Source organism: Bubalus bubalis, chromosome X (assembly GCF_019923935.1).
Source record: "Bubalus bubalis isolate 160015118507 breed Murrah chromosome X, NDDB_SH_1, whole genome shotgun sequence".
Taxonomy (NCBI): Eukaryota; Metazoa; Chordata; class Mammalia; order Artiodactyla; family Bovidae; genus Bubalus; species Bubalus bubalis.
In genome coordinates, this window is record NC_059181.1 from 68011324 (window position 1) to 68028348 (window position 17025).

The 17025-nt window shown below is 37.5% G+C and overlaps 1 protein-coding gene and 1 pseudogene across 8 annotated transcripts in view; one reads left to right on the forward strand and one right to left on the reverse strand.

Annotated features, from left to right (window-relative positions):
- Positions 1-17025, reverse strand: part of ATRX (ATRX chromatin remodeler) — a 287562-nt gene that overhangs the window by 129815 nt on the left and 140722 nt on the right. For all 8 annotated transcript variants that reach the window (XM_044936882.1, XM_044936879.1, XM_044936880.1 and 5 more), the window contains 2 exons: positions 8413-8515; positions 5554-5769 (listed from right to left, as the gene is read on the reverse strand). In XM_044936882.1, the coding sequence (XP_044792817.1) occupies positions 5554-5769; positions 8413-8515 (319 nt within the window). The remainder of the gene's footprint in view (positions 1-5553; positions 5770-8412; positions 8516-17025) is intronic.
- Positions 4191-4738, forward strand: LOC112582318 (annotated as a pseudogene).

A 17025-nucleotide genomic window follows, 5' to 3' on the forward strand; every position in this document is an offset into this window, starting at 1 on the left:
TGCGTGGACCATCATTTTCTGGGTCATAAGAAAAACAAAAGAGTAAAAAGCAAAACACAAAACATCAAAATTCATACAGTTCAACATTTAAAATAATATGCACATTGGGGAATTTTATATTATTTATAGATTAAAAAAGAATCAACAGTCAAAAGCCACCTTAAATAGCTATTTAAAAAAAGGAAATTGTACCCAGAGAAAAAGTGACAACACAAAATCAGAGTGAAAACCAATGAAATAGCGAAAGGTAAAATAATAAGAAAAAAATTACTAAATCCAAAGCTGGTTTTTTTGAAAGGATAGTACAATCTCTAAACCTCTAAAGAGACTAATCAAGAAAAAAAAAGATAAATTATCATTGACAGAAATGAAAGATGAGCTATCATAACAGGGTCTACAAAAAACAAAAACATTAAAAAAGGAGTATTATAAACAAATTTATTTGAAACAATACATTTGTCTACTTAAATGAAACGGACAAATATCTCAAAGAAAAATTTACCAAAAGAGATCAAAAGAGAACAGATCATCTAAATGGCCCTATATTTATTAAAGTAATAATAATAACTTATTAAATACAATCTGTTTAAAAATTTTAAAAAACTCAGAAAACTCAGGAGAGTACCTTTACTGGAGAATTCTAGCAAACATTTAAGAATGAAATGCTATCTATCTTATAAAAAATACTTATAAGTAGAGGAGACAGGAGCATTTCCCTTTTCATTTTACATGAGAACAGTATTACTGTAATAAAAAACGCAGAAAGATATACAAGTAAAGGAATTTATAACCCAACATGCCTACTTAAAAGTGAGGTAAAACTCCTGGTGAAACAATATAAGAAAAGAAATACAACAATATATAAAAAGAGTAATATAAGATGACCAGTGAGACTTATTCTGGCAGTGCAAGACATTTTCTACATCATCCCACAGATACATTAAAATGCATTTGAAAAAATTAACCATCCTTTTGGTGGTGGTGGTGGTGGTGTTTTATGTATAGACAACATGATTGAATATGTAGAAAATCCTTAGGAATCTACCAAAAAGGTGGAGAATATAGTAAGCTCACAGAACACAAGGTCATTAAATCATTTGAAATTTCATTTACCGTGACAACAGAAAACATAGATTACTTAAGGATAAATTTAGAAAAATAAGTGCTAGTTATGTACAATGAAAACCATAAAACGCTGCTAAGAGAAATCAAAGAAGAGCTAAATAAATGGGAAATATACAATATTTACATAAATGTAAACAAAATCTGTTAAGATGTCACTAGAGAGCCAACAAAATCCCCATAAAAGTTCCAGGAAGATTCTTATTAAAAATTGACAGGATACTAAAATTCATAAGGAAATATGAATAACTGAGTATACCAAAACAACTCTAAAAATGTGGAACCAAGTTGTAGAAATTACAGTATATCATTCCAAGAATTACTATAAGGTTACAGTAACCAAGACAGTGTAGGAATAGCTTAAGGATAAACATAAGTATCCAAATGTAACACAAAACACAGTGAGACCTTCTTAGGTTCCTGATTCATAACAAATATTTTTATAAACCACTATTATGCTTGTGACATAAATGAAAGAATTTTTAATATTAACTAGACATCTGACATTATGAAATTATTCTTAATGTTTAAGTGTAATAATGATACTGTAGTAATGTTTAAAAGTTCTTATCTTTCAACAATATATTCTGAACCATATATTATCAAAATGATATCATATCTGAGACTTCTCAAAATATTGTTAAGGTAAGAGAATAGATGACAAAAAAACTAGCCGTGATGCTGGGAAAGACAGAAGACAGGAGGAGAAGGGGATGACTGAGGACAAGACAGTTAGATGCCATCATCAACTCAATGGACATGAGTCTGACCAAGCTCCAGGAGATGGTGAAGGACAGAGAACCCTGGTGGGCTGCAGTCCATGGGATTGCAAAGAGTCAGACATGACTGAACAACTGAACAAGTTCAGTTCAGTTCAGTTCAAAGAACAGATGAAAAAAAAAACTAGTCATGTGTTGCTAATTTTTTTTGAAAGTTCAGTAAATTATTTATTTGCAATCCCTAACCACATAACATCATCATCATCATCTAAAATCTACAATTACTTTTTTATTACCATATGCCTGGTATTGTGCTAAATGTTTAATGTGGATTATTTCATTAAATCTTTTGACCACTCCTATAAGGAAGATATAATTTGCCTTATTTCACACATGAGTAAAGAGATTTGAAGGATTAAGTAAATTGCTTTGGGGCAAAGAATTAAAACATCTGAATATGAATATGTATCTAGTCTTTTCTTCCTGTACCACTTGACAAAATAAAGACCCACAATTACTGACTGATATGTAATAATTCTTGAATAAATGAATTGAGCACAATGAGAAATGAAGATTGGCCCTGGTCACTCAGAAGTCAGAAAAAGAGACCCTAGTCAGTAACTGAACTGCAACACACTGACTAGTTCAGAGCAAGCTGTTTTACAAGTGTGTCAGTCAAAATTCCAGCTTATTTGTGCAGATGGTGACTGCAGCCATGAAATTAAAAGAAGCTTACTCCTTGGAAGGAAAGTTATGACCAACCTAGATAGCATATTCAGAAGCACAGACATTACTTTGCCAACAAAGGTTCGTCTAGTGAAGGCTATGGTTTTTCCTGTGGTCATGTATGGATGTGAGAGTTGGACTGTGAAGAAGGCTGAGTGCCGAATAATTGATGCTTTTGAACTGTGGTGTTGGAGAAGACTCTTGAGAGTCCCTTGGACTGCAAGGAGATCCAACCAGTCCATTCTGAAGGAGATCAGCCCTGGGATTTCTTGGGAAGGAATGATGCTAAAGCTGAAACTCCAGTACTTTGGCCACCTCATGCGAAGATTTGACTCACTGGAAAAGACTCTGATACTGGGAGGGATTGGGGGCAGGAGGAGAAGGGGATGACAGAGGATGAGATAGCTGGATGGCATCACTGACTCGATGGACGTGAGTTTGGGTGAACTCCGGGAGTTGGTGATAGACAGCCTGGCGTGCTGCGATTCATGGAGTCGCAAAGAGTCGGACACGACTGAGCAACTGAACTGAACTGAACTTCCTCTCTCACTCTCACAGTGCCAATATAATCTTTCTTCTTCCTTTCCTTGCTTTTTCTTCTACAAAATGGTGCTAAATTGCCATTTGCTGTATAGTCACTAAGTTGTGTCTGACTCTTTGAGACGTCATGGACTGTAACCTGCCAGGCTCCTCTGTCCATGGGACTTTCCAGGCAAGAATACTGGAGTGTGTTGCCATTTCCATCTCCAGAATATGTTGGTAATTATTGAAGGTGGGTATTGTACATATGGAGATTTATAATACTATTCCTTTGCCTGTTCAGCTCAGTTCAGTCGTTCAGTTGTGTCCAACTCTTTGCAACTCCATGGACTGCAGCATGTCAGGCTTCCCTGTCCATCACCAACTCTCAGAGCTTGCTCAAACTCATGTCCATCACATCGGTGATGCCATTCAACCATCTCATCCTCTGGTGATCATTCAACAATCTAAATCCTTTCCATGTACCTAATTCTATTAACATTACCTAATGACGATTTTTTAAGTTGCATAAAATACTGCACATCCTCGTCCCCTTCTCCTGCCCTCAATCTTTCCCAGCATCAGGGTCTTTTCAAATGAGTCAGTTCTTCGCATCAGGTGGCCAAAGTATTGGAGTTTCAGCTTCAGCATCAGTCCTTCCAATGAAGATTCAGGACTGATTTCCTTTAGGATTGACTGGTTTGATCTCCCGGCAGTCCAAGGGACTCTCAAGAGATTTCTCCAAAACCACAGTTCAAAAGCATCAATTCTTCAGCGCTCAGCATTCTTTATGGTCCAACTCTCACATCCATACACGACTACTAGAAAAAACCACAGCTTTGACTAGATGGACCTTTATTTTATAATGAAAAGTTTATTCAGCCCTTCCGGGCCTCAGGGCTTTTCGAGCGTCCACGCCCCTCCCGCATGCGGCCCTGTCAGCCACACCCCCACCTCCCGGGGCCCCGCCCCCGTGCCCCGGTCCAGCCAGCTCGCTCCGGCTCGCTCTGGCTCGCTCCGGGGCCGCCCCGTCCCGCCCCGCCCCGCCCCCGCCAGCCGGGGTGCTCTAGGTGCCGCGCGGAGACCCTCTGCACCCGTGCGAACATGGCGCTGCAGGCGGTGCGGAGCGTGCGGGCCGGGGTCGGCAGCCTGCGCGCCATCTCGGCACCCAGCGCGCCCTGCTCGCTGCGGCCCTGGGGACTGCGAGCGGATGCCGTCCGGGAGCTGCGGCCCTGCTCTGCTGTCGGTGCGGAAATTCACAGAAAAACACGAATGGGTAACAACAGAAAATGGTGTCGGAACAGTGGGAATCAGCAATTTTGCACAGGAAGCTTTGGGAGATGTTGTTTACTGTAGTCTGCCTGAAGTTGGGACAAAGTTGAACAAACAAGAGGAGTTTGGTGCTTTGGAAAGTGTGAAAGCTGCTAGTGAACTCTATTCGCCTCTATCAGGAGAAGTAACTGAAATAAATAAAGCTCTAGCAGAAAATCCAGGACTTGTCAACAAGTCTTGTTACGAAGATGGTTGGCTGATCAAGATGACATTCAGTAACCCTTCAGAACTAGATGAACTGATGAGTGAAGAAGCATATGAGAAATACATAAAATCTATTGAGGAGTGAAACTGGAACCCCTAAATAAACTACTTTCAAACAACTTAATCTAGCATAGTTGTCTTAAATTAGTGGTGGATAGATATTTAGAAAGCAACTTTTAGCAGAAAAAACTACTTCTAACAATGTTTCCTGAAGAAAATACCCCTTAACTTTCTAATGACTTCAGATAAATACTGCATCTTTTTCCACAGCATCCTGTGATTTTTAGGTAGGCTCCAGTTATAATATTCAGAATTCCTGAAATTATCTCTGGTAAAACTAATTATAAAAATTATGTAATTCAAGGATGCCATGGTTATCTTAAACCTTATATGACTTGTAACTTGCTTACAGCTATCCTTGGATTTGGGTCAAAATTATCTTTCCACTAGAAATAACTGCCAGTGGAGAAAAGTTTGTTAGTTGTATAGTGTCCAGTGAAGAATATTACTATCTTAATTTTGCAATACACTGTGTTTGCTGGTGCTATTTTTATACAGTGAAGCAACAGCCTTGCAGGAGAATAAACAATTTAATAATAAAATATTCAAATTCTTAAAAAAAAAAAGTTTATTCAAAACATTGAAATCATTTATGGATTTAAGCAATAATTTTTTAATGTTTTTCTACCTCAAATAAAAAACAGTAACTCTGGTGATCATTCAACAATCTAAATCCTTTCCATATTCCTAATTCTATTAATATTACCTAATGAAGATTTTTAAGTTGCATAAAATACTGCCAATAGGAAAAAGTAACTTACAAAAAATCTCTGGTTGATTACAAGATCCTTTTCTTGGACGACTGAACTATAATGTAAGAATCTATGAAAGTCATACGTTAAAAAGAAATTATAAATAAAATGTGGTTTACCTCTCTCAATTTCTCTCGCTCTCGCTCTCGCTCAGCAATACGTTTTCGCCTCTCTTCTTCTTCCTTAAGAGCATTTTGTGTTTCTGTTCTTAGCTTATCATCTTTAAGAATCTTCCGAATTTTCTTTCTGCCTTTTCCAGGAGACTTGGAATCATCATTTTCATCTTCTTCTTCATCTTCTTCTTCATCTTCTTCTTTATCTTCTTCAGAATTACTCTATGGAATTTAAATGATCAAAACATTAATACTACAAAGTTTTCTGATTTATCCATTTCTCACTCCAATTAATATGCCAAGAAAAGGTAAAAGAAGACATACTGAAAAGCTTCAAAATTACACTTTACAACACAGAACAGTATTTTACAAAAAGAACTCTAAAAAGGGGGCAAAGGACTGAACAGAAAATTCTCCAAAGGAGACACAGAAATGTCAAATAAGCAAATAAAAGGACACTGAACATCACTTCTTATTAGGGAAATTTAAATCAACACCACAAATGAGATACTATCTCACACTCATTATGATAGTTAAAAACAAAACAAAACAAACAGAAAATAACAAGTGTTGGTGAGGATGGGGAAAAACTAGAAGGCTGGGGCATTGGGAAAACGGTAACTCCCTCAAAAAGTTCAACACAGAATTACCATGTGATCAAGCAATTGCACATCTCAGATTACAACCAAAAGTATTAAAAGCATTGACTCACTTGCATTCCTATATAGTAACAATGAAAAATCAGAAAGAGAAATTAAGGTAACAATCCCATTCACCATTGCAACAAAAAGAATAAAATACCTAGGAATAAACCTATGTAAGAAGACTAAAGAACTGTATATGGGAAATTATAAGACACTGATGAAATAAATCAAAGATGACATAAACAGATGGAGAGATATTACATGCTCTTAGAAAGAATCAATATTCTGAAAATAACTATACTATCAAATATAAAGGCTTCCCTTGTGACTCAAACAGTAAAGACTCTGTCTGCAATGTTGGAGACTAGGGTTCAATCCTTGGGTTGGGAAGATCCCTGGAGAAGGGAATGGCAACCCACTCTAGATGGCTAACAAATACATAGAAAAAATGCTCAACATCACTCATTATTAGAGAAATGCAAATCAAAACTACAATGAGATATCACCTCACAGCGGTCATAATAGTATCATCAAAAAGTCTACAAACAATAAATGCTGGAAAGGGTGTACAGAAAAGGGAACCCTCTTGCACTCTTGGTGGGAATGTAAATTGATACAGCCACTATGGAAGACAGTATTGAGATTCCTTAAAAAGCTACGAATAAAACCACTATATGACCTAGCAATCCCACTACTAGGCATAGATCATGAGGAAAGCAAAATTGAAAAAGATACATGTATCCAAATGTTCACTGCAGTGCTGTTTACAATAGCTAGAACATGGAAGCAACCTAGATGTCCATCAACAGATGAATGGATAAAGAAGCAGTGGTTCATATATACAGCAGAATAGTACTCAGCCATAAAAAGGAATGCATTTGAGTCAGTTCTAATGAGGTGGACAGACCTAGAGTCTATTATACAGAGTGAAGTAAGTCAGAAAGAGAAATAAATATCATACACTGATGCATAGATATGGAATCTAGAACGATGGTACTGATGAATCCATTTTCAGGGCAGCAATGGAAAAACAGACAAAGAGAAGAAATCTATGGACACAGGGGTAGGGGAGAAGGAAGAGGGTGAGATGTATGGAGACAGTAACACGGAAATTTATAATACCATATGTAAAATAGATAGCCAACAGGAATTTGCTGTATGGGAACTCAAACAGGGGCTCTGTGACAGATCTAGAAGGGTGGGAAGGGGAGGGTGATGGGAGGGAGGGGACATGGGTGCACCTATGGCTGATTCTTGATGTATGATTGAAAATAACAAAATTCTAAAGCAATTATCCTTCAATTAAAAAAATAAACTGGCAAAAAAAAAGATTATGCACATAAAAGAAAAGCAGGGACTCAAAAAGACATTTGTATAACCATATACACAACAACGTTATAATAGCCAAAAGTAGAAAGAATTCAAATGTCCATCAACAGATGAATGGATAAACACAACATGTTTTCATACATACACTGGAACATTATCCAACCTTAAAAATAAAAGAAATTCAGATATATGCTAAAAGGTGGATGAACCTTGAAAACATTATATCAATGAAATAAGCCAGAAAGAAAGGACAAATATTGTGTGACTTCATTTATATGAGAAACCTAAAATAGGCAAATTTATAGGCACAGAAATTAGAATTAGACGTCACCGAGGAGCTGCAGATAGGCGGGAATGGGGAGTTACTGTTTAATGGGCACAAGAGTTCCTAATTATGAATGTAATTAAGGCCACTGCATTTTACATTAGAAATGGTGAAAAGGGTCATTACAAAAATGAACTCTTATAAAAGAGACTAGAATTGATAAAACATTATGGAGAACTTGTACTCTAAATAATTCTGCTTATATACAAGAAACTGAAATTGACTAATTTCACTGCTAGAAGAAATTTATTCATTTAATGAGTTATTATGTTTTATGTAATCAAACAGAACACTTCATATCAGTTCTATAGCCTAAGAATATAAATAATGAATTAGAAAGCTTGAACTTTCCATCAAATTCAGTGAAGGAAAAGAAAAAAATTGATAATATATTAAAGTTAACACTTCTGCATATTTATATATTTAATAATTAGTCAATTCTTCCACAAAGCTTAAAATGTAAATCAACTAGTAGAATTCAACTTATGAACAGAGTGCAAATGAGGTAATAACATATTTACTATGGTCTACTATACCAGTGATAAATCCAAGTACATTATTTATTACCTTGTTTTCACTGGATGAGTCTTCTTGAACTTTAATGCGTCGCCTTTTCTTCTTCTGTTTGTAACTTCTCTGATTTTCTTCCAACTCTGCTTTCTTCGCAGACCTAAAGAATATTTAAAATGCAAAATAAAATACTTTATGATAAATTTCCTTATGTGAATTATGTACTATTTTAGAACTGCTTCACTTTTACATACATTCTTTAATAAAATGATAAAGGAAAAAACAAAAAGCAAAAAATCTTCACTGGGTTCAAAATGGAGAACACTTAATTTGAAATCCAGTGAACAAAAAAATAAAAAAAAAATTCAGTGATCAACATTCTAAATTATTCAAGAGGGAGGTTTAGCATATCAGTAATAAGATGGATGGAGCACCTTCAGAAATATAACTGGCCAATATACACATGAAAATTATTCACCATCTCTTTAAAAAATAGATTATAAAAGTTAGATACAATTTTCATATCAGAACACACAAAGTAAAAAAAAAAGAAACAATTTGTAGTGAGAATACTTATGTGGCTAGAAATTGGTATATAAGCTTACATTAATCAAGACAATATGTTCCTACATAAAGGACAGACATGAAAACCAACAGCAGAGAAATGAGAACCCAGAAATAAAACTTAACATTTATAGTCAATTGATTTTCCACATGGTCAAGACATTCAATAGGGACAACAGTTTTCACAAATAGTACTTAGACTACTGGATATCTACATGCAAAAGGATGAATCTGAACCCCTATCTTAAAACATATAAAAAAAATTAACTCAAATGGATTGCAGTTCCCCCAACATGTGTTCTAATTAACAGATTGCTCATTGTTTTATTGCTGAACCAGTGAGACAATGGCTATTTACATATTCAGCTGGGGGAAGAAAATATTGACTTCTGTAAGTGTGAAAATATATATGAAAGGTCCTAAAACTGTGTTAACTTTAACCCAATAATGTCATTTTTAGAAATTTACTCTAGGATTTAGGTATGAGGGAAGAGACAAGATGGCACAGTAGGACTTGAGCTCACCTCTCAAGAAAACATCAAAATCACCACAAACTGCTAAATAACCATCAACAAAAAACACTAGAAACTACAAGAAATATTCTGTATTCAAAGACAAAGAAGCCACAACTGAGACAGTAGAAGGGGTGCTTTCACCATATAATCAAATTCCATAATGAAAGTGACCCACATATTAGAAAATGATTATATTACAAAAGATTTCCCACAGGAGTGAGACTTCTGAGACCCTCATCAAGCTCATCAGCCTGGGGATAACATTTGGCTTTGAAGGCCAATGGAGCTTGGGTATAAGAGCTCCACAGGACTGGGTGGAGATTTCCACTCTGGGAGGGCACACACATGGTTTCACATGCACTGGGCTGCAAGTCAAAGCAGTGACTCCATAGGAGCCTGGGCCAGATAAACCTGTGAGTATTGCAGGGTCAACTGGGGGGGCAGGAGTCAGCTGTGGCTCACTGTAGGAGGAAAGGACACTGGTGGCAGAGGCCTCAAGGAATGTTCATCAGCAAGAGCTCTCGAGAGGTTGCCATTTGGGCAAACAATACCTGGTCCCACCCAACAGTCTGCAGGCTTCAATGTTCGGATGCCTCAGGCCAAACAAACAAGATGAGAACACAGCCCCCAGTCATCTGCAGACAGGCTGCTCAAAGTCCTCCTTAGCCCACAACCACTCTAAAACATAACCCCTGACTTAGTCCTCCCCACCAGAGGGACAAGGTTACGCTCCAACCACCAGTGGACAGGCACAGTCTCGTCCAACAGCAAAGCTGCACAAGTCCCTGGACCAACCTCAACCACCAAGAAGCAGACACCAGAGCAAAAGGAACTATAGTTCTGTAGCCTGTGAAATGGAGAACACAAACACAGAAAGTTAGACAATATGAGCTGGCAGAGAAGTATGTTCCAAATTAAGGAACAAGATAAAACCTCAAAAGAACAAGTGAATTGGATTTAGGCAATGCACCTGAAAAAAATTAGAGTAAAGATGATTTAAGAATGAAGACAAGAATGAAGAATGAACGCATAAGAATGAAGACACAGATCAAGAAGATACAAGAGAAGTTTAACAAAGAGCTACAAGATTTAAATAAACAGATGAACACCACAATAACAAAAATAATAAATATACTCAAAAGAATCAATAGCAGAATAAATGAGGCAGAAGAACGAATAAGTGAGCTAAAACACAAATTGGTGTGTATCACTGCTACAGAACCAAATAAAGAAAAAAGAATGAAAAGAAAGGTGGACAGTCTCAGAGACCTTAGAGACAATATTAAATGTACCAACTTGCACATTATACAAGTCCCAGAAGGAGAAAAGAGAGAGAAAGGGCATGAGAAAAGATCAGAAGAGGTAAGAGCTGAAAACTCCCCTAACATGGGAAAGGGAACACTCACTCAAGTCCAGGAAGTACAGAGAGTCCCATGTAGTATGAAACCAAGGAGGAACACAATGAGACACATACAATTCAAACTGACAAAAATTAAAGACAAAGAGAAAATTTTAAAAGCAACAACAGAAAAGCAACAAATAATATACAGTGGAATCCCAATAAGGCATCAGCTGATTTTTAATCAGATACTTTTCTGGCCGGAAGGGAATGGCAGGATATATTTAAAGTGATGAAAGGGAAACACACACAACCAAGAATATTTTACCCAGTAAGACTCTCGTTCAGATTCAACACAGCTATCAACAGCTTTACAGACAAGCAAAAGCTAAGAGAATTCAACACAGTGAAACCAGCTTTACAACAAATAATGAAGGAACTTTTCTAGGCAGAAAAGGAAACAACCAGAAATAAGAAAATTATAAATGGAAAGCCTCACTGGTAAAGGCAAATATACAGTAAAGGTAGGAAATCATCCACACCCAAATAAGGTATCAAATCAGCAATTATGAGAAGAGTACAAATGCAGGTTATTGGAAATGCTTGGAAATTAAGAGGCCAGCAATTTAAAACAATTCTGTTAATACACAGGCTGGTGTACCAAAACCTCATGGAAACTACAAACTAAAAATCTACGATACAGACACAAAAAAGAAAATGCAATCCAAACACAACACTAAAGGTAATTGGCAAATCACGCGAGACATTGATGAAAGAAATAAAAAATGACAGAAACAGATGGAAAGATATACTGTGTTCTTGGATTGGAAGAATCAATATTTTCAAAGTGACTGTACTACTCAGGTCAATCTACAGATTCAATGCAATCCCTAAAAATAAACAATGGCATTTTTAATAGAAGTATAACAAAAAAATTTACAATTTGTTTAGAAAAACAAAAGACCCTGAATAACCAAAGCGATACCGAGAAAGAAAAACAAAGCTAGAGGAATCAGGCGTCCTGGATTCAGACTATACTACAAAGCTACAGTAATCAATAGTATGGTACTGACACAAAAAAAGAAATATACATCAATGGAACATAATAGAATGCCCAGAAATAAACTCAAGCACTTATGGTCAGTCACCCTATGACAAAGGAGGCAAAAACATACAATGGAGAAAAGACAATATGATCACTGAATGGTGCGGTAAAAGTAGACAGCTACATGTAAAAATGAAATTAGAACATTCTATAACACCATGCGTGCTTAGTCACTTCAATCATGTCTGACTCTCTTTGACCCCAAGGACCATGGCCAGCCAGGCTCCTCTGTTCATGGGGTTCTCCAGGCAAGAATACTAGAGTGGGTTGCCATTTCCTTCTCCAGTAAGAAAGTATGAAGTGAGTGAAGTGAAGTCACTCAGTCGTGTCTAACTCTTTGAAACCCCATGGACTGCAGCCCACCAGGCTCCTCCGTCCATGGGATTCTCCAGGCAAGAGTACTGGAGTGGGTCGCCATTTCCTTCTCCATGATAACACCATACAAAAAATAAACTCAAAATGGATTAAAGACCTAAATATTACACCAGACACTATAAAACTGTTAAAGGAAAACATAGGCAGAACACTCTTTAACATAAATCACAGAAGTATCTTTTTGGATCTACCTCATAGAATAATGAAAATAAAAAATAAACAAATGGTACCTAATTAAACCAAAAAGCTTTTCAACAGCAAAGGAAACAACAAACAAAATGAAAAGACAACCCACAGAATGAGAGAAAATATTTACAAACAGTGCAACTGACATGGGATTAAACTCCAAAATATATAAAGAGCTCACTGCAGCTCAATAACAACAACAACAACAAAATCAAGAAAATGGACAGGAGATCTAAATAGACATTTCTTCAAAGACATACAGAAAGCCAAAAAGCACATGAAAAGATAATCATATTCATTAATAATCAGCAAAACACAAATTAAACTACAATAAGGTACTACCTCAAAACCATCAGAATGGTCAGCATCAAAAATTCTATGAACAATAAACGCTGGAGAATGAGTGGAGAAAAGAGAACCCTCATACACTGCTGGTAAAAATATAAACTGGAACAATGGAAAACAGTATGGAGTGTGCTCAAAAAAACGAAAAGCAGAGTTACCAAATGATCCACAATTCCATTCCTGGGCATATACTCAAGCAAAAACTAAAATTCAAAAAGATACATGCATCCCTATATTCACAACAGCACTATTTACAACAGACAAGACATGGAAACGATCTAAATGTCCACTGACAGATGAATGGATAAAGATGTGCTACACATGGACACAATGCAATATTAGTCATAAAAAGAATGAAATAATTCCATTTGCAGCAACTTGAATGGACCCAGCGATTATAGTAATGCTTTAAGTCAGAAAGAGAAAGACAAATATCATATATCACTTATGTGTGGAATCTAGAATACAACACAAATGAACATATCTATGAAACAGAAACAGACTCACAGACAGAAGAAATTTCTGGTTTTCAAGGGAGAAGGAGGAGTAAAGAAAAAAAGGATTGGGAGTTTGAGATTAGCAGACTCAAACGATTACATATATATATATATATATATATATATATAATTTATATATATATATATCAGATGGGTAAAAACCAAGGCCCTATTGTATAGCACAGGGAACCATATTCAACCCTGTTATAAACCATAATGAAAGAATATAAAGAACAAGATAAATATGTATAACTGAAACACTTCGCTATATATCAGAAATTAACACAATTTCTGTAAATATATTAAATTTATTCTGTATATGTTCTGTATATATTCTGGAAATACACTAAATTTCAATGAAGTTTTTTAAAAAGGATTTAAGTACTGAAACAAGCTACACCATGGATCAAAATTGAAAACATGCTAACTGAAAGATTCCATTCATAAAAAGACACATATTTACAAATCTTTTCATATGAAATGTTCAGAATAGGCAAATCCATACACAAAGCAGATTAGTTTTTGCCAAGAAATGAGAAGCAGGAAGAACGGGAAATGACCAAGGGCCATAGGGTTTCTTTCTGGAATAGTGGAAATGTTCTGAAATTAGATAGTGGGAGCAGATGCACAACTTCGTGAATATTCTATAAATCCCCTATATTCTACACTTTTCAATGGTGAATTTTGTGTTACCTGAATTCCATCTCAGTTCTTTAAAATTCTCATTATATCCTATTGTTATTTTATATTCCCCTAAAGCGTGGCTTAAAGCTCAACATTCAGAAAACTAGGATCATGGCATCTGGTCCCAACACTTCATGGGAAATAGATGGGGAAACAGTGGAAACAGTGTCAGACTTTATTTTTGGGGAGCTCCAAAATCACTGCAGATGGTGATTTCAGCCATGAAATTAAAAGACACTTACTCCTAGGAACTAAAGTTATGACCAACCTAGACAGCACATTAAAAAGCAGAGACATTACTTTGTCAACACAGGTCTGTCTAGTCAAGGCTATGGCTTTTCCAGTGGTCATGTACGGATGTGAGAGTTGGACTGTGAAGAAAGCTGAGCGCCGAAGAATTAATGCTTCTGAACTGTGGTGCTGGAGAAGACTCTTGAGAGTCCCTTGGACTGCGAGGAGGTCCAACCAGCCCATCCTAAAGGAGATCAGTCCTGGGTGTTCATTGGAAGGACTGATGCTAAAGCTGAATCTCCAACACTTTGGCCACCTCATGTGAAGAGTTGACTCACCGGAAAAGACCCTGATGCTGGGAGGGACTGGGGGCAGGAGGAGAAGGCAACGACAGAGGATGAGATGGCTGGATGGCATCACCGACTCAATGGACATGAGTTTGAGTGAACTTTTGGAGTTGGTGATGGACAGGGAGGCCTGGCATGCTGCGATTCATGGGGTTGCAAAGAGTCGGACACGACTGAGCAACTGAACTGATCTGAACCGAAAGCTTGTTGGCTGCAAGGGCGCAGAGGCGAGGCCAAGAGGAATGACCCCAGGCCTGAGGCTGGGGGTGGCAGCCAAGAGGAGCTACCCCATGTCCAAGGTAAGGAGCAGGGGCTGTGCTTTGGTGGAGCAGCGGTGAAGCGATACCCCACATCCAAGGTATGAGAAACCCCAGGAAGATGGTAGGCACGGGGAGAGGGCATCAGAGGGCAGACAGACTGAAACCACAATCACAGACAACACGCTAATCTGATCACATGGACCACAGCCTTGTCTAACACAATGAAACTAACCCATGCCGTGTGGGGCCACCCAAACCAAACGGGTCATGCTGCATAGATCTGACAGAATGTGATCCACTGTAGAAGGGAATGGCAAATCACTTCAGTATTCTTGCCTTGAGAACCCCATGAACAATATGAAAAGGCAAAAAGATAGGACACTGAAAGATGAACTCCCCAGGTCAGTAGGTGCCCAATATGCTACTGGAGATCAGTGGAGAAATAACTCCACAAAGAATGAAGGGATGAAGCCAAAGTAAAAACAACACCCAGCTGTGGATGGGACTGGTGATAGAAGCAAGGTTCGATGCTGTAAAGAGCAATATTGCATAGGAACCTGGAATGTTGGGTCCATGAATCAAGGCAAATTGGAAGTGGTCAAACAGGAGATGAAAAGAGTGAACATCGACATTCTAAGCATCAGCAAACTAAGATAAGATCTACTGGAATGGGTAAATTTAATTCAGATGACCATTAAATCTACTCCTGTGGGCAGGAATCCCTTAGAAAAAATGGAGTGGCCATCATAGTCAATAAATGAGTCCAAAATGCACTATTTGGATGTAATCTCAAAAACGACAGAATGATCTCTGTTTCCATGGCAAACCATTCAATATCACAGTAATCACAGCCTATGCCCCGACCAGTGACCCTACAGAAGCTGAAGTTGAACGGTTCTATGAAGGCCTATAAGACTTTCTAAAACTAACACCCAAAAAAAGTTGTCCTTTTCATTATATGGGACTGGAATGCAAAAGTAGGAACTCAAGAATCACCTGGAGCAACAGGCAAATTTGGCCTTGGAGTACAGAATTAAGCAGGGCAAAGGCTGATGGAGTTTTGCCAAGAGAACACACTGGTCACAGCAAACACCCTCTTCCAACAACACAAGAGAAGACTCTACACATGGATATCACCAGATGGTCAATACCAAAATCAGACTGATTATATTCTTTGCAGCCACAGATGGAGAAGCTCTATAAAGTCAACAAAAACAAGACTGGGAGCTGATGTGGCTCAGATCATGAACTCTTTATTGCCAAAAACAGACTTAAATTGAAGAAAGTGGGGAAAACCAATAGACCGTTCAGGTATGACCAAAATCAAATCCCTTATGACTATACAGTGGAAGTGAGAAATAGATTTAAGGGACTAGATCTGAGAGACAGAGTGCCTGATGAAGTATGGACAGAGCTTCATGACCCTGTACAGGAGACAGGGATCAAGACCATCCCCAAGAAAAAGAAATGCAAAACAGAAAACGGCTGTCTGAGGAGGCCTTACAAATAGCTATGAAAAGAAGGGAAGTGAAAAGCAAAGGCAAAAAGGAAATACATACCCATTTGAATGCAGAGTTCGAAAGAATAGCAAGGAGAGATTAAAAAAAAAAAACCCTTCCTCAGCGATCAATGCAAAGAAACAGAGTAAAACAACAGAATGGGAAAGACTAGAGATCTCTTCAAGAAAATTAGAGATACCAAGGGAACATTTCATGCAAAGATGGGCTTGATAAAGGACAAAAATGGTATAACAGAAGCAGAAGATATTAAGAAGAGGTGGCAAGAATACACAGAAGAACTGTACAAAAAAAATCTTCACGACCCAGATAATCATGAGGGTGTGATCACTGACCTAGAGCCAGACATCCTGGAATGGGAAGTCAAGTGGGCCTTAGAAAGCATCACTATGAACAAAGCTAGTGGAGGTGATGGAATGCCAGGTGAGCTATTTCAAATCCTGAAAGATGATGCTGTGAAAGTGCTGCACTCAATATGCCAGCAAATTTGGAAAACTCAGCAGTGGCCACAGGACTGGAACAGGTCAGTTTTCAATCCAATCCCAAAGAAAGGCAATGCCAAAGAATGGTCAAAGTACTGCACAATTGCACTCATCTCACACGCTAGTAAAGTGATGCTTAAAATTCTTCAAGCCAGGCTTCAGCAATATGTGAACTGTGAACTTCCAGATGTTCAAGCTAGTTTTAGAAAAGGCAGAGGAACCA